This window comes from Dipodomys merriami, unplaced genomic scaffold, assembly GCF_024711535.1.
Source record: "Dipodomys merriami isolate MVZ:Mamm:240054 unplaced genomic scaffold, mDipMer1.0.p SCAF_1, whole genome shotgun sequence".
Classification (NCBI taxonomy): domain Eukaryota; kingdom Metazoa; phylum Chordata; class Mammalia; order Rodentia; family Heteromyidae; genus Dipodomys; species Dipodomys merriami.
The window spans coordinates 72055272-72076876 of NW_027202270.1; the positions used below are offsets into that span (position 1 = coordinate 72055272).

Consider the following 21605-nt stretch of genomic DNA (forward strand, 5'->3'; position numbering starts at 1 on the left):
CTACAGACCTATAGCCATCTAATCTTCGATAAGGGAGCTAAAACAATAGAATGGAAGAAAGACAGCCTCTTCAGTAAATGGTGCTGGCAAAATTGGTTAACTACATGTAGAAAACTAAAGCTAGATCCTTATATATCACCCTGCACCAGAATCAACTCCAAATGTATCAAAGACCTCGGAGTCAAAGCAGACACTCTGAAAATATTACAGGATGGAATAGGAGAAACACTAGGTCTCCTTGGCTCAGGCCGAACTTTTTTGAATAGAGACCCAGAAACACAACAAATCAAAGAAAGGTTGGACAAATGAGACTGCATAAAGTTGCAGAGCTTCTGCAGGGCAAATGACATAGCTAGCAAGATCAATAGAAAGCCCACGGATTGGGAGAAGATCTTTACTAGCCATACAACGGACAGGGGTCTCATATCTAAAATATACTTGGAACTCAAAAAGTTAAACCCCCTAACAACAAATCCTCAAAGAAACAACTGCCCAATAAATAAGTGGGCTAAAGACTTAACGAGAAACTTCTCTGAAGAAGAAAGAAGGATGGCCAATAGACACATGAAGAACTGTTCAACATCCCTAGCCATAAAAGAAATGCAAATCAAAACAACATTGAGATACCACCTCACTCCAGTTAGAATGGCAAAAATTGAGAACTCTAACAACAACAGATGCTGGAAGGGATGTGGACAGAAAGGAACCTTACTTTATTGTTGGTGGGAATGTAAACTTGTTCAACCACTTTGGAAAGCAGTATGGAGGTTCCTCAAAAGACTTCACATAGAACTCCCCTATGACCCAGCAATCCCACTTTTGGGCATTTACCCAAATGTTTACAAACAAGACCACACTAAAGCTACCAGCACAACTATGTTTTTGCAGTATTATTTACCATAGCTAAGATATGGAACCAACCCAGATGCCCCTCAGTAGATGAATGGATCAAGAAAATGTATATATACACAATGGAAACCTATGCCGCCATCAGAAAGAATGACATTGCCCCATTTATTAGGAAATGGAAAGGCTTGGAAAAAACTATATTAAGTGAAGTAAGCCAGGCCCAAAGAAACATAGGTCCCATGGTTTCCCTTATTTGCAATATCTAGTATATGTATGAGTCAAGCAGAAAAGGTCAGATAATGTGATGTTAGGAAAATGAACCCTTAGATATGTATTTTAATGTTTCTTCTTTCATGCATGTGTTTCTAACGCATTTACAAGATTATCTCTTTGTTGCTTTGTATGTCCCTCCCCCACAGTATAACCCCTGCTTTCACTATATTTGATGTCAGTATAACTTGTGGAGGAGAGGGGGAAAAACCAGTTGTTTAAGGACACAGGTAGACCTGATGCAACAACGAGAAGTACAAATTGTCATGTCCAAAACGAGCTTTACAACATCGATTCCGGGGGAGTCAGGAAGGGGGCGGGAGGAGAAGGATTGGGAATGGGGGGGAGAGGGGAGGCTGGGAAGGGATGTGAAGGGTAAACCAAAGGAGGAGGCTGCAATGCTTGGTAAGAAATGTACGCCTTATCCTGCCCATGTAATTGTAAAGCCTCTGTACAGTATGTTCACAAACAAAATAAAATAATTTTAAAAAAATGTTCAAGGAGAAATCTTAATATTTTGATTTTCTCTGTATGATAGCGTATGATTTATTATCATATTTTCTTTCTCCAATAAAGCAGTAGGAAAATAAATATGAGGTAATTATTTTGAAAATATGTATCAAACACATTGAAGAACAAACTAAAGATGCAAACTAAATATGAAATTTTAATGAAATGTTAGGCTCAAGCCTGTAATCCTAGTTACTCAGGAGGCTGAGATCTGAGGATCGTGGTTCAAAGCTAGCCTGGGCAGGAAAGTCCCTGAGACACATCTCCAATTAACCACGAGAAACGTGGAAGTGGCACTGTGGCCCAAGTGGTAGAGTGCTTGCCTTCAGCTGAAGAGCTGAGGGACAGAACCCATGCCCAGAGTTCAAGTGCCATGACCATCAAGAAACAACAACAACAACAACATCAAAAACAGCTAATGAAGTGTTAGTTCAAGATATTGGGTAAATTTATAAGTATTCTTTAGAGGAAAAAAAAGTACTTATCATAAAAGACCACAAATTAATTTTGGAACAGATTAAATAAAATTGTAGTTTTATATATCCTCCCCAAATTTTTATTTTTTCTTTATGAATAATCTATAATATGGCTCCAAGTAAATATAAAGACATTCCCTCTTATCTTCTAAATCTACCCGATTCATATATAAAATTATATATTACCAGATTCACATTTAGCAAAGAAATTGTTTAATTAATCTGTGTTTTAAATATAGTAGACATCTGAGCAGTGGTTCTTAAGAAAGAGCTATTTTCACAGGTATTAACTCAGCCATGGAGGTGACATTTCTGCTCATTGTTTTGAAATAATCCCTAGGGAAAGCTCTGAATCCACTTTAAAGTGAATGATGCTGACTTGGTAGAAATGTGTACAAAAGTATGTGTTATCCCCATTTAACACAGGGACAAAAACTCCTAATCTATGATGTAAACCAACATGTGCTATGAAAGACTTATTTTTGTCTATTTTGAACTGACAAATGCACATGCATTTCAAGACTGTGTGTATATTATCTGTTTGTTAGAGTAGTCTTCTCAAGATTAAAATGTAGAATAGGTCCTAGAACGCTAGCTTCACTTTTAAACACAGCTATAAATGACTTCTCAGGTTCTAAGACCATTTTTAAACCAGAAATGAATTAGTCGCATAAAAGTGGTATAAAAATATAGATTTGAATAACTTCCCATCTTGGAGGAGCATAATGAAAGAAATTGTTTTAGTTGATTGTGTTTTGGTGGTGATTTGTATTCCTGAGTAAAAGAAAATGCTAACATTGGAATAAGATACTCTTAGTTAACATGTTATTTCTTGTTAACATTTCAAACTTGTAATTTTGCATACTTGAATTTTACATTGTTGCAACCTATTGTGAATATTATTGCACTCTTTTCTTTTTGTTTCTTTTCTTCTCATACATATTGCATTTCTCCTCCCCCCCACCTCTTCTTTTATCAGTACCTAATCCTTGCTTGGATTTAACATGCGAATTCCTCTGCTTGCTGAATCCTTCTGGAGCCACCTGTGTATGCCCAGAAGGAAAATATTTGATTAATGGAACCTGTGATGATGACATCGTGTTAGGTAGGTATTCTCTATTATTCTGTAAAAACAAGCAAAAAAAAAAAAACCCCAGAAGTTATCAACAGGTATAAGTTTCCTAACTATTGGAATGGAGCAGATTTACCTTCTCCATCATCATTCACGTCCTTAGTACTCATGGAGCCGGAAGGTTTTCTGTAAACTTCTTTCTCCTCACTTTTTAGAAATCTATTCTGCCTTTGTTGTTCACAAAGTCAGATTGAGAACTTTGAAGTTTTGCTCAGAATTTTGAAAGACACTTTTACGTATCATATTCTGTGATGGCTTTAAGCCCAGAACTCAAAATTCAGTAATTTGTTTTTACTTCATCCTTATGTTAAACATTAAGTTGGAAACCAATGATTAGCTGAGAAATGAAGTCTCAGATTTTGAGGTAACATTTTACTTACAATTATTTTACTAATAATAAGGATAAGGACAATAAATAAATATCTTGTAGACTAATGAGCAAAGGATAACATTAACTTAGAAAACAAATGATAAGATTAGGTCATGTAATTTAAATTTTAAAAGCTTGAGTTCAGGATGAATAATAAAAAAAAAAACTAGGCTATCATTTCAGAAACTACATGCTAAATAGTGAATATAAAATAAAATATAAAAATATGCCAGATAGGGAAAAACTGTTTCTTCAATACACAGTTTGGCAATAAATTCTCACATAATAAAGACATTATATAGGGAAAAGTGTCTTGAAGGGAAAATTCATGCTTGCTAATTTTTTTTTGGTCAGTCCTAGGGCCTGAACTCTAGGCCTGGGCACTGTCCCTCAGCTTTTCAAGGCAGGTTCTCTACCATTTGAGCTACAGCACCACTTCTGGCTTTTTCTGTTTATGTGGTCCTCAACAATCAAACCCAGGATCTCATGCATGCAAGGCAAGCACTCTACCACTGATCTATCTTCTCAGCCCAATGCTTGCTAAATTTTATGACAAAGACATAAACATTATGCTCTAGCATTTGTGTATCACAGCAAACATTTTCTCATCAGATACAAACATTGGACCTCTTCATAATAATGTATTTACTCATTATATTATCCTCTGTTAGAATTAACTCTCACCTGGACATCTTTACCCATATTCAGCCTCTTCTGAATGTATAGTTTTCTCCTGTTCTCTACTGAGGGTCCTATAAAGGTTGAAGACACTTGCTTTTATATATTCTATGCTTTTTTATTCTTGCTTTTTTATATTCTATGTTTAAAACCATCATAAGTCTATCCTTGAATATAAAATCTTTAAGCACAGTACATGAACAGCTCAAGAAGTTAAAAAGATGAAATAATCGCAGAAACACCATTAATGGATATTTTTGTGGGGGGTTATGCTAGCTATGACAGAACCTTCTTAAAACAAGTAACAGGATTTGAGTGGTTGTATAATTATAGGATTAGTTTGAATTCACTACATGATATGACTTTCAGATAACATCTGCAAAGTCATCGAATTCACAGAGAGGAGGGAGGCAGGGAAGGGAGTCATCTGAGGGATATACAAACAATATGTAAAGTAAATAATGAATCTTTCATTTCAGTTAATATGTAGTATGGGAAGAGTGCATTGTAGGTAGCAAGTTTAAAAAATTCTTAAGAGAGGTCCACATGTCAGTAAGGTTTATTGTTTTGGGTGAGCATAGTAGTGTCAATTATTGACAAGATGATGTCACTGGAAGTTGATGATCATCTTCTCCCTACCAAGTCACTTCCCAGCCAGAGAGACTTCAATTCACTGTGCTGGGAGCATAAATGAATAAAGTGAGCACTCTGATTAACTCATGGAGACATTTCATGTAGTAATGTATTTTGTACTTTAACACTTTTTGTTTTAAGAATTACATTTTCAAAAAAAAAAAAGTCCCATGAGACTCTCATCTCCAAATAACCACCAGAAAACCAGAAGTGGTGCAGTGGCTCAAGAGGTGGAGTGCTTGCCTTGAGCTGAAGAGGTGATGGACAGCACCCGGCCCACAGTTCAAGCCCCACAACCAACAAAAAAATAAAATAAAATAAAATATAAAATAAAATAAAATAAAAATAAATCATTCCCAAATAGGAAGATAAATAAGTGGATTTTTGAATTGTAGATTTGTGTAGATAAATTATGGTTAATTTGGGGCTGGGAAGGTGGCTCAGTGGTAGAGCACTTGCCTTGCATGCATGAGGCCCTGGGTTCGATTCCTCAGCACCACATAAGCAAAAAGAAAAAAGCCGGAAGTAGTGCTGTGGCTCAAGTGGTAGAGCACTACCCTTGAGCTGAAGAGCTGAGGGACAGCGCCAGGACCAGAGTTCACTCCCCACAACTCGACCCCCCCCGCAAAAAAAAATTAACCCCTCTGTACAGTATTTTCACAATAAAAAAAAAAGTAATTTTCCCAGCACTAACATTTACTAGAGTCAAGTTTTGCTGGTTTATATAATTACTTGATTTTCTCTGGCTGCTATTGTTAAATGGTGAGCGTACTGAATATTTTTAATGCTCATGTAAGAAAATTGACATTCAAATATAATGCATTCCTGGTAAAGAGTTCACTTCCTCTTTTGTATAGTTGATTGTAATTTCTGGGAATTGACTTTTAGGGGTAACTTATTTACAAAAGCAGACTTCTATCCTCATTATAGAAGTATTACTATAAGTTGTTTATAAAAGTGTAACTCAATTCCGTTTCATCAGGCAGCATCTTATTCTTAAATTTCTGGTGCCTAATGAGGTGAGCTGTGGAAATGACACATAAGGATTTTGAATATTGACGTGGCTTACATATAAGAACTTCAGGTGAAAATGAATCTATTCACAATAATGCTATGATCATAGTGCTTTAAGTAGTTGTCTTTGTTAATACCATTAGCAACTATTAGGATATATTTTGCTGAGTTAGTAATATTTTGGTAAATTTTAAATTGAGTGAAGAAATTTTCACTCTACATATTTCTTTAGAATCTCACCCTACATCAAATTTTTGCTAAAGACTCCTATTATCTATTTGTAAAAGCATCACCAATTAAATATGATCATAGCTAAATTTCTTTCATTATCTTTATGTTCCCACACTGCTATCTTGGTCAATAAATAAAGAATAACACTATTTTTTTTCTTATTCTCTTAATATATCACTGATGTGGTTTTTACAACAAAATTTTCTCATGGTAATTAAACATTTAATTAAGTTACTGTATTCTAAAACAACATTTTCCTAAGGATAACTTAATAAAGTCATAACTATCTGCCTTTTTTAAGATTCACAGCTTCCAGTGTGTTCATTCTCAAGTTTCTGAGGCCCTTAAAAGTCTTCACATTATTTTGGGAAGTAAATCCAGAATCTAGCTATCTTTTCTGACTCTCTATCTGTTTATTTCTGCAGAGATACTTCTAAAATTCTTTCCTTTGCACTCAATCCCAGGTTATCTCCCAGTGACTTTCATTCACTTCCCCTTATGCTGGCCTTTTTACTTTTTTTTTTTCCCCCCTTATGCTGGCCTTTTTACTTTTTTTTCCCCTGCCAATCCTGAGGCTTGAACTCAGGTTCTGGGCACTGTCCCTGAGCCTCTTTGTGCTCTAATGCTCACTAGTTGAGCCACAACACTACTTCTGGCTTTTTCTGAGTAACTATTGGAGACAAGAATCTCATGGGATTTCGTGCCCTAGTTGATTTGTAACCCTGACCCTCAGATCGGCCTGAGTAGCTAGGATTATAGGCATGAGCCACTGGTACCAGGCTTACATATAGTTGTTTTTTGTTTGTTTGCTTGTTTTTGTTTTTTCTTTTCTGATTTTCGTTGTTGTTGTTGTTGTTGTTTTGGTCAGCCTTAGCGCTTGAACTCTGGGCCCATGTGCTTGTACTCTACCACTTGAACCACAGGGCCACTTCTGGTTGGTTTCCTGGTGGTTTATTGGAGAGGAGAGTTTCAGAGACTTTCCTGCCTGGGCTGGCTTTGAACCATGATCCTCATATCTCAGCCTCCTGAGTAGAGGATTACAGGTGTGAGCCACCTGCGCCTGGTTCACATATGCTTCTTACTTAAGCTTTATCCTCAGTACATTTTGGGCACATAGGAAAGACTTCCAGAAGGTAGTGTTCTCTGGTGTCTGCATCAAATCGGCAGTCAAATGCCTATTGAAATTTAAGAATTCCCCTAACAAATCCAAATACTATCATTTCATTTTTCACTTTTCTAGACATGGTAGATAGCTGGAATATCTAAAAAACAAACTTTCTGTATATTGTATATTTGATTTCTATGTGTCCATGTAGGTGCTTACCAATTAAAAGACTTTGGTACTTTACTTTTTTTTCATTTTTAAAATATAATTTAATAGTCTCAAGGAATTTTATGCTGTTTTTTGTTTTTTGTTTTTTTTTCTGTCTTTTCACAGTGTTTTATTCTGCAATCCAGATTGGTCTCAAATGAATATTCCTCTTACCTTAGCCTTCCAAGTTCTATGATGACATGTGTGCACCATGACTCCCTGGTCACTTAAGGCAATTTTGCAATAAAGTAACTGAGGTTCAGAAAATGCAAAACTAGAATGGAAACATGGTTCTTATTAGACCACTCTTAATGTCCACCTAACCAAGAATTTACTAAGCCTGTTTAAGATGGCTTTGTGTCCATTACACTGGTATAATTAATTTTTTGCCCTGTACTGAGCAATATATTCTGATTAAACAACATGAACTGTGTTGTTTTAGTTAATTGCAATATATAACAGATAAAAATTAAGTGGAAGGAAGTTTTTACAATAGGATGCTTTTATTCTCAGACATTTTGGATCCATTTAACATTGAAAGTGGAAAATTTAAAACAGTATTTCTAATGAAGCAAATCTATGTCAATATGCATAGCAAAACAAACTAGAAAATGACTCCAAATTAATCATTATCATAAATAAAACCCTATTGCTAAAGACAATTTGGCTGCCCCAGAAAGTGGAAATTACTTTTCCTTAGCCAAAAAATTATTAAGTGGATAGACTATGACAAATGTCAAAGATGTAAATGATTTTGACATTGCTCTATGTACATCTGAACACCAAAGCTGGAATACTTATGCCTTGGAATATTTTCAAATGGTTAATAAGGGGTATCATCAAAGAATTTTTTAATTTAGCATTCTTCTATAGGAAAAGCTAATTTTACTATAGAGAATTATATGGTGTTAATTTCATACAGATGTTTTACATGTGTCTTTCTTATTTCAATTTTATTTAACCTGTCAAAAATATTTATCCAAACAAAGATAATTTTTACATTTGAAGTATCTTACTGTTAGAAAGTTTAATTTAGTTTAATTGCATATTATTTAGCAAATGTAAAAGGTTGTTAACTTTTTAACTCAGGTCAAATATACACTTAATATTTTTATTCACATTTGAACCATGAAAATTTATTCCTTCCTTTGCAGCCAATGTGTATTTGTTTTTAACTTATTCTTAGATATGTTTTGTTATGAAAAAATCTAGTATTTAAGTATTTGTATCTAATTGAATTACCTTTATTTTAAAAACCCTAGATGATGTGCTAATCTATTTTTTTTCATATAATCAGATGATTCTTGCAAACTGACTTGTGAAAATGGAGGGAGATGCATTTTAAATGAGAAGGGTGATTTAAGGTGTCACTGTTGGCCTAGTTATTCAGGAGAACGATGTGAAGTTAACCACTGTAGTAACTACTGTCAAAATGGAGGAACGTGTGTACCATCAGTTCTGGGTAAATATCTGAGCATTTTTGCAAATTTAGATCACTTGTATTTTTATATGTGAAATATTAAATGCTTTGTATTACAAGTATTACAAATATAATATACTATAAATACAATATCAGACATCTTGCTAATGTTAAAATATTAAGTGAACACAGTAACATTTGTTCAAAATTCAAGATAGCAAAATCAACACACAAATTTAACAATAATTATGGGCATTAATATATACTGAGTATACCCTCTGATATATTTATTACTTATAAATATTTAGACCCAAGATCATAAAGAATAATAGCATATATCTCCTAAATAGTATATGTCTACTTGAAAATCTGTAGTATTTTTTCAGTTTCTCTGAAAAAAATTAAATCACTTATTTCAGGAAAATAGGTACCTTTTAAATGTAAATAACAGTAAGTACAAAGTTTAGCATCTAAAATGCTTTTAAAATATCAGATTAGTACATGTTAGTACTAATTGTACTGTTGCTAATCTATGTAATAATCATGTTTGCAAAAGTGTTCTTTATGGACTATAAGCATGCAATGTTTGTATTTTTCTAATAACTTCTGTTGAAATTAAAATATGTTATATGAGCAAAAAATACCAGTACACAATAAAGATATAATTTGTGAATTCCCAAATTCAGTGCAAAGGGGCATTATGCAACTATTAAATTTTAATCTATGTGCATTTACCTTTACTATCACAAATTCAAATTTAGTTAGTCAAATGGAAAATTAAATGTATACAGTCCTTACATCCCCTACATGGTTACATTTTTATCTTCCAGAGTGTTCTCACTGTCTTCCTTGCTTATGGTATTTTTTGAAATACTTAGCATAAGGCCAAATAAAGAATAATATTTGAAGAAGTTTAGTGACATATTTATGACTTACAACTTATTGATGATAAAGGTATTTCAAGTATTTAATAGTACTTTTAGATATATTTAAACCAATAAACCACCCAAAATGATAAAATATGACTATGTGTTCAATCTCCAATGGATTTAATTTGTTTGCCCTGTTTTGGATCCTGAATTGAATACATGATCATCACAAATTATAATATTGCCTTCAAATCATTCATGTAGATCTTTCCCTATTAAATTTATTAACTATGTATTTATTATTATTTAGGGACACAAATTATTAGATCTAGAATTCCATAGATTATATATGTTCAAGAAAAATCTATTTTAGATTACCAATAATAATTCATTGTTGAATAATTATGAATTTAACCTGAGACATAGCCATGTAGTTTATTGTCTTATAGAGTGGAAAATTTACTAATATGATATCTAATTAAGTAATTTACAAGGCTATTTTCACTTTTAAAAGTGTGGTTTTATAAAAACATTGCTCAGTATTACAGACTGTAGAAACTCATTATCTCCACACAAATGTTAAATTGTTAGACAAATCCCAGTGGGCAATTCATGGATTTATTCATCATTGGTTTACTTACAGTTAAGCCTTTGGCAAATTCCTGTGTGGACACTATATAACCAGGGCTTGGGGCAGCCTTAATTAAAATTTATAAGTTTATGACAGTTGTGTAGAACAATAATAGTTGAACAAAGGAAATGTCACCAGTTAATTAAAAGAACACATCTGAGAGGCATAATTAAATTTTTGCATGTACAAATGATTTTGTCTCAGTATTTTTAAAAAAATAATGTACTATACAAATATGTATTCATATAATAAGAAACTATAAGATGAAATGAGTTGACATTGATTACATAATAGGGATATTTTAGATAATATTTGCCTTGAGAAAATTAATGGAGTAAAAAATGATTAGTCAATCATTCCATTGCTGAAAAAAAAAGACTCATTTAAGGAAATCTTCATGTATTATTAATATTATTAAGAAATATATAAGTGGCTATTATATTTATAATTATATTTGCATAGCTAATATTTATGCTGCTTGATATTTTTCTTACTCTGAGGATTCTCTTATTTTAAACTCCAAATATTTATTTCAAATTGGATCAGGTTTCCTCTGCAGTTGGTTTAGAGGAACAGAGTAGGATGTGAATTTCTAAAAAATAGTTACAAGCTTTTAAAATATCTGCAATTATTCAGAGAAAACAGATATTAAATTAGAAAATTTGAAAATATACAAAAGCACCACTTGCCACATCAAACATGATTGCATGGAGGAAGCAATTTGGCATAGCTGTACTCTTTAAGTGAATACAACAGGAAGAAAGCAGAAGCCTTCTCTGCCTCCACATGTATGAAGTTTGGAAGTGAATATTTATTCCCATTTGTGAAGCAGGACGATGAATGTATTCTTGTTTTGAAAAATAATTATTAACTCTGTATAAAATGGGAGGGCCCTTTATAGCAGAAGCTAAGTGGATGGAATTAATTATCCTTCCTATTCACTCAAATTCAAATGAAAATTATTGAAGTGCTGAAGGTTTTCAAACCAGAGGTATATCTAGATTGTGGATTGTTATGGTCACAAACCATGATTTTAAACTATCAATTTTTTATTGTTATTATAAAGGTCATGTACAGAGGGGTTCAAATTTTTTAAGTCAGGTAGTGAGTACATTTCTTTTTGAACAGTGGCATCTCTTACCTCATTTTCTCTGTTTTTCCCTTTTGACACCCCCTCACTAGTTCATTGAGTATCACTACTTCATTTGTTCACCTTTTTTTCCCACTATTTCTGAACTCCTCCTTATACTCCCTCAAATAGATAAACTTACATACAAGAGAAAAGGTACGGAAAACAAAAAGAATAGACAAAATAGAAAATAGAAAAACAGTAAAACCAAAATAGAAAAACAATAAAACCAAAAAGCAAAACAACAAAAACCTCTTGTTTCCATTTCTTGGAGTTCATTTAGATAGGCATCATTTTTTATAATCATATACACATAACTATTGAGCCTTTTTGAGCCTCTCCTAATATCCTCCTTTAGTCTCATTATATGAATGCTCAGTGTTTTGTGTAATACATCAAGTGTGTAAACAACAAATCTTTTCTTCCTCTATTTATTAAATGACTGGTGTTTTAAATTGAAGTTTTATGTCCTAATGTCTTTAATGTAGGTTTTTATTTTCATTTATTTTTATTTTGCCTATACTGAAGTTTAAACTCAGAGCCTTGTATGTCCAGCTTGCCTGCCTGGTGCTCTACTATTTAAGCCATGTCTTCAGCCCCAATTCTCTTTTTTTTCTTTTTTCTTTTTGGTGGTCATGGGGTTTGAACTCTGGTCCTGGGTGTTATCCCTCAGCTTTTCAGCTCAAGGCTAGCGTTCTGCCACTTGAGCCACAGCACCACTTCCAGTTTTCTGATGGTTTATTGGCGATAAGAGTCTTATGGACATTCCTACCTGGGCTGGCATTGAGCCTTGATCCTCAGATCTCAGCCTCCTGAGTAGCTAGGATTACAGGCATGAGTCACTGGCACCCAGCCAGCCCTGCTTTTTGCTGGTTGTTTTGGAGATGGAGTCTCACTGACATATCTCCCTCTACTGAACTTGAACCATGATACTCTGGATCTTAGCCTCTCCAGTAGCTAGTAGTACAAGTGTGCCATGTTCCTAAATGTAGATATTGATGTACTTAGTAAGTATTTTATTTATCTCTACTAGTATTTTTATGAATTCAAAATTATAATCAGGGATGGCCAAATTGAAAACAGAAAAGGCCATATAACTCAACACATAAATGACATTGGATTATATGACTGACATTCAAGCAGAAATAAAGGAATAATAAGCAAATGAAAAGGCAAATTTTCTGCACATATGGAGGGGTTGAAGACAAGAAATGGGTCATTCCATTAATGTATGGACTGAAGGAGCATTTCCAAAACTCTATTTGAAGAAAATATTAAAGGCTCAATCCCTGTTTTCAGCAATTATGAAAATTGAAAGTGAACAAGTTTTCAAAAGTATTGGTCCTTTGTCTCAATAAAGGGTCATTTAAAAATACTTATTAAGGAGATAATAAGTTAATAAAGATATAAATTTTAAATTAAAGACTTCAATGTTATTTAAAATAATACAAAACAAGAATTTCAACATCCCACATTTCACATATGAAATATGGCATATCTGAGGATGAATAATATATTGGAAATATAGCCTGTATTATAAATTATTTAGTACTATAAAATTCTTACTGAAGTTTAAAGATGAAAGGAACTACAAAGACTTCCTGTGCAAAATTAGTATATAGAGAAAAAGAAACTCATTATATACTATGAAGTTAATGGGAAAATGTATATATAAATTGTCCAAGAATAAGCAACCACAACCTCAGATTATACTACTGGATTTCTTGATGAATATCTTGCCAAATTATTGCCACACGAAGAACATAATAAAAGGAAGCTCAACTCTAGTTAAGAACTGAGTCCAGAGTATGAAGTTATAACATTTATCCTGCTGCCCTTTGAAAGGGGCATACTCTGTATGTCCCTTTCAATAAACATAGATTTCTTTGTAAAATTGAGTTAGAGAACAAAACAATGTTAACTATAGAAATGGAAGAAAGCAATATTAATTGTGCTTTAGATTTTATATAAAATGCATTACGTTCCCTACACCCTTTCTCCTATTCTGCTCATTTAGAGATTTAGTTTTCCTTATGACATATAGTGTGTAAGGGCAGCAGTGTGATAGGCAAAAGAGTATTTATGAAAGGGCTCAGCATATGCTAAACTAAACAAATTCTGAAGGACATTTAGTGAGAGTGTTTTATTATTTTATCTATTTACAATAATCTTTCCAAAATAGCTATCTTTATTTTGGGGGTGTGGGGTCCGGTTGTGGGGCCTGAACTCTGGGCCTGGGCGCTGTCCCTCAGCTCTTCAGGTCAAGGCTAGTGCTCTACCACTTGAGCCACAGTGCCACTTCAGTCTTTTTTCTTTTTGCTTATGTGGTACAGAGGAATCAAACCCAGGGCCTCATGCATGCAAGGCAAGCGCTCTACCACTTAGCCACTTTTCATTATTTTATATTATATAAAGCAGTTATATTTACATTTAAAAATGACTACATGAGAAACAGATTTTCTCAATATTTCTGTATTTTCCAAATATCCCATAATTAATAGTTATTACATAATTAACAGTTATTATTAAAATAAAATAATAACTGGTATTATTAAAACTGGGGGCCAGATGCAGTGACAAAAACCTGTGATTCCAGCTATGCTACATGAGAGGCTAAAGATGATGATCCGTTACTCTCCCTCAGTAAAAATGAGATGTAATCCAAAAGATAAGTTAAATCTAAAGTGGTTTGGAGCATGTCTCAAATAGTTGAATGCTTGTCTAGTAAGTACCAGGCTTCAAGTTCAAACTCCAGTATCACACAGAAAATAATTTAATTAAGAATGGTATCATCAGAATCATGATAATGTATATTGGCTGATTAACTCTATTACTGGTTCTTGAATCCTTAAAACAAACCTGTGAAAAAATGGAAATAGTATACTCTAATTCTGCTACTGGCTTTCTGAGTATGTTAGTGGTTTGTTTGGACTATATGGAGAGAACAATCCTGTTTCTCATGAGGTCTAGAGATTCTCCAGGCTAATGACAGAAAGGCTTGAGTTTGGCTTACAGAAAAGACAAAAATACCCCAGTCTTCTTTCCACAGTGCTGGCTGGAAATGAACTTTCCAAGAGTATATATAGATTGTGACCTATAATTTGAAACATCAGAATATATTAAGGAGTCTCTGTAAGATAAGTTAGATAAAGCATGAAATTCTTCCTTTTCTTTGTAGGCTTTACTAAATAAATTTTCTGTAATTTTTGTGATACTTAAGACAACTCGACAGCTGTAGTTAACTACCTAAAATTATTTATAAATGGGCACTGGCTTTCATTCCAAAGCAATTTTACATAAAGGGGGTAAGTAGAAGGTCAAATATCTTTATTAAAAAGACTAACACTTTTTAAAGCACCCGAAGGGTTTTTTGTTTGTTTGTTTGTTTTAATCAGATGAATCTGTTGTCTGTCTGCAGTCAAGACAGATTTCTATAAGGAGAGTGAGTTTTGCAGTCAAGAGAATGGTTTTGATTGTTTCAATTGTTTCAAATGGTTTCAGTGGTTGCAGTTTTGCAACTAATTAAATGATGCTATTGACAATTGCCCCTCCATTTATTGTTTCTTGAGCCACAGCACCACTTCTGTTTTTCTGGTGGTTAATTAGAGATAAGAGTCTCATGGACTTTTCTGCTGGGCCTGGCTTTGAACCGTGATCCTCAGATCTCAGCCTCCTCAGTAGCTAGGATTACAGGTGTGAGCCACCAGAACCTGGCTAAATATATTCTTTAAATACAGACATCCACTAGTCTTACATTTTGTTAGGCAAAAAAAGTCAACATAGTATGCATTCATTAAATTTAAATGATGATGCATTATTTTTGAAGAAACAAGTGTCAATATCGATCTACATGATTAATTAAGAAAGAGCATTAATTCTAAAATTCTTAACAAACCTACATTGGTTGTTACATTGAACAAAGCATAAAATTTTAGTAGTAAATTCTAAACATAAATATAATAAAAATACTGTATTGTAGTGATTGTTCTATTTTGGATGCACAGTAAATTCTAGGAAGTTTGTTAAATTCCTTGGATATATTGCTCAATTTCTGTTGGTCTGATGCTGATAAATTTTAGCATCTGCAGGTATAACCTATACTGTTCCAAAGATGTTGCTTCTTACTACAAACAACAGCTGTACACTCCCTTCTCAGACATAGCTAACCAGAAAGGAGATTAGTAGGTCATTTATCCAATTATAAGCTACAGACAATATATGCAATGTCACTTAAGAGAGGCTAAAGATATTAATTCTACTATTCATTTAGTTACTTATCAATGATTGCAAGGATTATCTTGCTCAATATTAATTATATATTTGTTCGTTTGAACTAATCCATGTGAATTAACTTATTTATTCTTTAAATGTTATTTGTGAAATAATTTCTATACAGCTCACTTTTAGTTTTTTGGTGATCAATTTTTTTTATTGCAAAGGTCATGTATAGAGGGGTTATAGTTCCTGACTCTTCTCCTTGTTAAGTTACAAAGTTCATTTACAACTTATTTTTAGATACTACGTTTTTTTTGGGATAAGTTATATGTGATATAAATGCAATTAAAATTACACTATGGTTGTCCACAATATTTACTTATAAGCATTAGAGTGTATATTCCTTAACAGCATGTATTAGTGATTATAGATAGGGATTTTAGTTACTTCTCTCTATTTGGCATCAGTTATAATTGGTGATTCAGTTATATTGTAATCATTTATTTTATTCAGTTTGTTATGAAAAACTTTATACACATCTAGTTTGTATTCACCTATGAACATAAATACTATAAATAATTTAAATTAAGCTTCATTTATTGTGTGCATATGCATTAGGAACATCCTGGAAAAAGGAAATAATAAGACATATATATACATTAATATATTATTTGAGGAGGTTCATTAGGGAAATTAGCTTGGTGTTTATAGAGCCTGAGAAGACCAAATATATACTATTTGCAGAGCTGAGAATCAGGAAAGCCAGGGTAGTTTGATTTTTTTTAAAAAAAATCATATCTCAGGTAAATAAAAGTTTGAACTTCCTCCACATTCTTGTTCTCTTTGGGCCCTTGATAGACTGGAAGATACTCACAAATCTGGTAAGGGTGGATCCCATTTACTCAGTCTGCTGATTTCAGTGTTAACCTCTTCTAGAACACTCAGACAACAATGACATTTCACCAGACAATAGGCCTGTATAGTTAACTATGACAATATGTATTTGACAATCTTGCTAGCTAACATACAGGGTAAAATTTGAATATGGAATAGATACAACTAAGGAAGAACCTATGGTCTAGTGAAATCATGGATGCCAGTGAATTTGATGAGAAGAATGCTTTATTTTTGCAGTGTAGGAGGAGATACTAATTTACTGAGTTGCAAGATGTGCACATGAGAACACACACATAAGTGAAAATGAAGGTCTGAAATTTAGGAGATAGGATGAGCCCTGAGTTCAGACAGATAATTATTAGAATCATAACAATTTTAGTTGTATCGCCAAAGCAGAGTTTACATCATTTTCTCCTCCTCCTCTCCCTCCTCCTCTTCCTTGCTTTCCCCCTCTTCCTCTGCTTCCTCCTCCTCCTGAGCTTCCTTCACTTCCTTTTCTTGTGTCAATACTCAAACTTGGAACATGAGCACTGAGCACTGTCTTCTAGCCTTTTTCCCCCAAGGCTAGTACTGTACCATTTAAGTCACAGCTCCACATCTGGAGCTAGCCTGATTCAGGACCTTTATCTCAGATCTCAGCCTCTAGAGTAGCTAAGATTATATACACAAGCTACTAGTGCCCAGCAAAGTTCACATTTTTAAAGCAATACAAGTAGAAAATTTAAAGATAATTACAAAGAAAATGTCAGGGAAAAAAATAGGTACATCAAAGATGGTATCTTAAGAGTCAAGTGAAAACAGATTTCTAAGGTTTAGTAAATTGTAAAACTTTGGAGGAAAATTGAAAAGAGAAAATTGAAAGAAAAAAATCAGGGGATTTAATAAAGAAGAAAGTAGTAAAGCAAAAACGAGCATCATATCCCAACTTACTTTTTAAATCTTTTTTATTGTGGATACTGTACAGAGGGGTTACAGTTACATGTGTAAGGTAATGAGTACATTTCCTATCAAGCATTGTTACCTCCTCCTTTGTTTTTCCCCTACCATCCCTTCTCTCACCACCTTCCAAAGTCCTCCATCCCCACCTGCCTGAAGTTATAATGTTCATTTTCAATGTAGTGTCTTGTACATCTCATTGTTACAATAGGTCAATTTGTATCCTTAATTTAGCATTTTGTTATTTCCCTTCCCTCCCCAAACTAGAACAATGTATGTACAAGATGCAGGGCACTGGAATCAAATACAGTGAAAACAGGGGTTATACCATGGGGGAAGAGCATATAAAAGAAATAAAAAAAATCAAACAGTACATTGTAATTACATTAAAAACAACAGCAAAAAAGATAAAACCCTCTTGTGTCCTTATCTTGAGGTTCATTTCACTTAGCATCATCTTATATGGTCATAGGTACATAGCTTTGGAACTTTTTTGCTTGTCCTAGACATACACTAGTTATTGCAAATAAGAGAAAACATGGGATCTATTTTTCTTTGGGACTGGCTTAGTTCACTTAATAAATTTTTTTCCAAACTTTCTATTTCCTAAAATACGGGCTAATGTCATTCTTTCTGATGGAGGCATAGAATTCCATATATATACTATGATTCCTTAATCCATTCATCTAATGAGGGACATCTGGGTTGGTTCCATATATTACCTATGGTGAATAATGCCGTGATAAACTCAGTTGTGCAGGTAGCTTTAGGATATCCTTGTTTGTGAATCTTTGGATAAATGCCCAGAAGTGGGATCGCTGGGTCATAGGGGAGCTCTATGTGTAATATTTTGAGGAACCTCCATACTCCTTTCCAAAGTGACTGAACAAGTTTACACTCCCACCAAAAATGCAGTAGGGTTCCCTTTTAGCCCCCTCCCCTCCAGCATCTGTTGTTACTTTCGTTCTTGATTATAGCCATTCTAACTGGCGTGAAGTGGAATCCCAATGTTGCTTTGATTTGCATTTCTTTTTTGGCTAGAAAATTGTGTTTATTGAGCATTCTTATTTCCTCTTCAGAGAAGTCTCTCTTTAGGTTCATTATTAATCGGGCAGTTGTTTCTTTGAGGATTTGTTGTTGGGGGATTTAATTTTTTGAGTTCTAAGTATATTTTAGATATGAAGCCCTTATCTGTTGTATGGCTAGTGAAGATCTTCTCCCAATCCATGGGCTTCCTATTCATCTTGTTAGCGTCCTTTGCCATGCAGAAGATCTGCTGTTTGATGCAACCCCATTTGTCCCATTTATCCAAAATTTCTTTCATTGTTGTGTTTCTGGGTCCTCATTAAGAAAATTTCTGTCTGTGCTAATGAGCTCTAGAGTTTCTCCTATTCCTTCCTGTAATGAATCTGCTTTGACTCCGAGGTCTTTGATCCATTTGGAGTTGATTCTGGTGCAGGGTGATATATAAGGAGCTAGCTTTAGTTTTCTACCAGTGTTTAACCAATTTTGCCAGCACCATTTACTGAAGAGGCTGTCTTTCTTCCATTCTATTTTCTTAATCTCCCTTATTGAAGATTAGTTGGCTATAGGTCTGTGGGTTTACTTCTGGGTCTTTGGTTTTATTCCATTGGTCCTGAGGTCTGTTCTTGTGCCAGTAACAACCTGGATTGATTACTATGGCTTTGTAGTAGAGTTTGAAATTTGGTATTGATATCCCCCCAGCATTGTTCTTTCTGCTAAGGCTTGTTTTTGCTATTTGGGATCTCTTATAGTTCCATATGAATTTTTGGATTGCTTCTTCTATTTCATTAAATAATGAGTTGGGATATTGATAGGTATTGCATTGAATTTGTAGATAGCCTTTAGTAGTATAGCCATATTCATACTGCTAATCCTCCCAATCCAGGACCATGGGAGGTTTTTCCACTTCCCTAGATCTGCTTTAATTTCCTTTTTCAAATTTTTAAAGTTTTCATCATAGAGGTCCTTTACTTCTGTAGGTAATTCCTAGATATTTTATTTTGTGTGTGGGGGAGGGCTATTACAAAAGGAATTGCTTTTCTGATTTCAGCCGTGCTCTTCTCGTTATTGGCATTCAGAAAAGCCATTGATTTTTGAAGGCTAATTTTATACGCTGCTACTTTGCCAAAGTTTTGTATCATATCAAGTAATTTGGAAGTGGAGTTCATGGGTTCTTTAAATACAAGATCATGTCAGCTGCAAAGAGGGAGAGTTTTACTTTATCTTTCCTTATTTGGATCCCCTTTATGTTTCCATCTTGTCTCATTGCTCTAGCTAGTCATTCTAATACTAAACTGAAGAGTGAACATCCTCATTCTTGAATTAAGAGGAAATGGCTTTAGCTTTTTGCCATTAAATTTAGTGCTGGCTGTAGGTTTGTTATATGCAGCCTTTATTATATTGAGGAATGTTCCATGGATTCCCAGTTTTTTTTCCCAGTTTTTTCCCAGTGCTTTCATAATAAAGAGTGTAGGATCTTGACAAATGCTTTTTCTGCATCTACTGAGATAATTATGTGGTTAATATCCTTCTTCTTGTTGATATGATGAATTATATGAATTGATTTGCATATATTAAACCAGCTTTGCATCGCTGAAATGAATACTGTTTGGTCATAGTGTATGATGTTTTTGAAGAATTTTTTAAGTCGATTGGCCAAAAATTTGTTGAGAAGTTTTGCATCAATGTTCATCAAAGAAATGGGTCTATAATTCTCTTTCTATCATGAGTCCCTGCATGGCTTTGGGATGAGGGTTATGATGGCTTCATTGAAAGAGTTTATTAGTAAACTTTCAATTTCATTGAAGAATTCGAGGAGTATTGGTGTGAGTTCTGCTTTGAAGGCCATGTAGAATTCAACTGTAAATCCATTCTGTGCTGGGCTTTTCTTAGGTGGGAGGTCTCTTATTACTATTTCTATTTTGATGCTTGATAAGAGTAAATCATCTTTGTTTAGTGTAGATATGTCAATATTTGCTAGAAATGTGTCTATTTCTTCCAGATTCTCAAGCTTATTAGCATATAGTTTTGAGAAGTATGCCCTTATATTGTTCTGAATCTTGGTTATTTCTGTGGTGATGTTAGCATTCTCATCTCTGAGTTTGTTTATTTGGGTGTGTTCTTTTCTTTTTCGTATAGGATTTGCTAAGGGTCTGTCAATTTTGTTAATTTTTTTCGAAGAACCAATTCTTTGTTGATTTATAGCTAACTCTTGAGACACACAGTGTAGCCTGGAGCCATTCTCAAGATTCTCAAGATTTGCATGTACTGAATTTCCAATTGTTTTTCTTTGACCCTCTGCAGCTGGGGCTGCTGCCTTTGCCACAGAGGGGTGGGGTAGCCTCTGGTTCTGTTTACCCAGTGAAGAAGTCACCTGGCCAAGGGTGTGACTTGCACTGCCTGAGAAGGGCAACTTTCCCAAGAAGTGGAGCTGAGCCCCACAGGTCAGTTTCCTTTGACCTGTTGAATGGTTCTTGTTGTCTTCTTCCAAGACTTGAGTTACATGCTACCTGCTATGGCCCACTTTTTGTTAGTTTCAAAGATGGAGTTCTTCTCTGGTGGTGGGTGAAGGGCTACCTTCTCAATGCTGCTACTGTTGAGAAGCGAGGATGTCTTGTGGAGTACTCCCACCTTTTCCTTTGTTTCTGAGCCATCCAAGTTCTGTGACTGGCTGTGGCCAGCAGGATGAAGATTTCCTCTCCCTGCCAGTTCTTGTTGGTGGTAAGTAGAATTTGTTCTCACACTGTCTCTGGCACCTCTGTCCCAGGCTCTGTGTGTTGATATGGTGGCCATGGCAGCAGCAGCCACCTCTGCTGCTGCAGACACCAGCAAGTGCAAGAATCTGTCTTCTTTACCAAGCTGCCTGAATTTTTCCTCTCAGGCCAAACTCTCTGTACTATGATGGCATGTGTGACTCTCTAGCCTTGGACTTTTCACTGGAACACTAAAACTGGTTTCTAAGCAAGAGCTTGGTTAATCCCCAGCTTCTCCACCATCCCCAAACTTTCTT

At 34.4% G+C, this 21605-nt stretch overlaps 1 protein-coding gene across 5 annotated transcripts in view; it reads left to right on the plus strand.

Annotated features, from left to right (window-relative positions):
- Lrp1b (LDL receptor related protein 1B) overlaps nucleotides 1–21605 on the plus strand; it is a 1866674-nt gene that overhangs the window by 1770755 nt on the left and 74314 nt on the right. For all 5 annotated transcript variants that reach the window (XM_070023764.1, XM_070023773.1, XM_070023793.1 and 2 more), the window contains 2 exons: nucleotides 3085–3210; nucleotides 8773–8937. In XM_070023764.1, the coding sequence (XP_069879865.1) occupies nucleotides 3085–3210; nucleotides 8773–8937 (291 nt within the window). The remainder of the gene's footprint in view (nucleotides 1–3084; nucleotides 3211–8772; nucleotides 8938–21605) is intronic.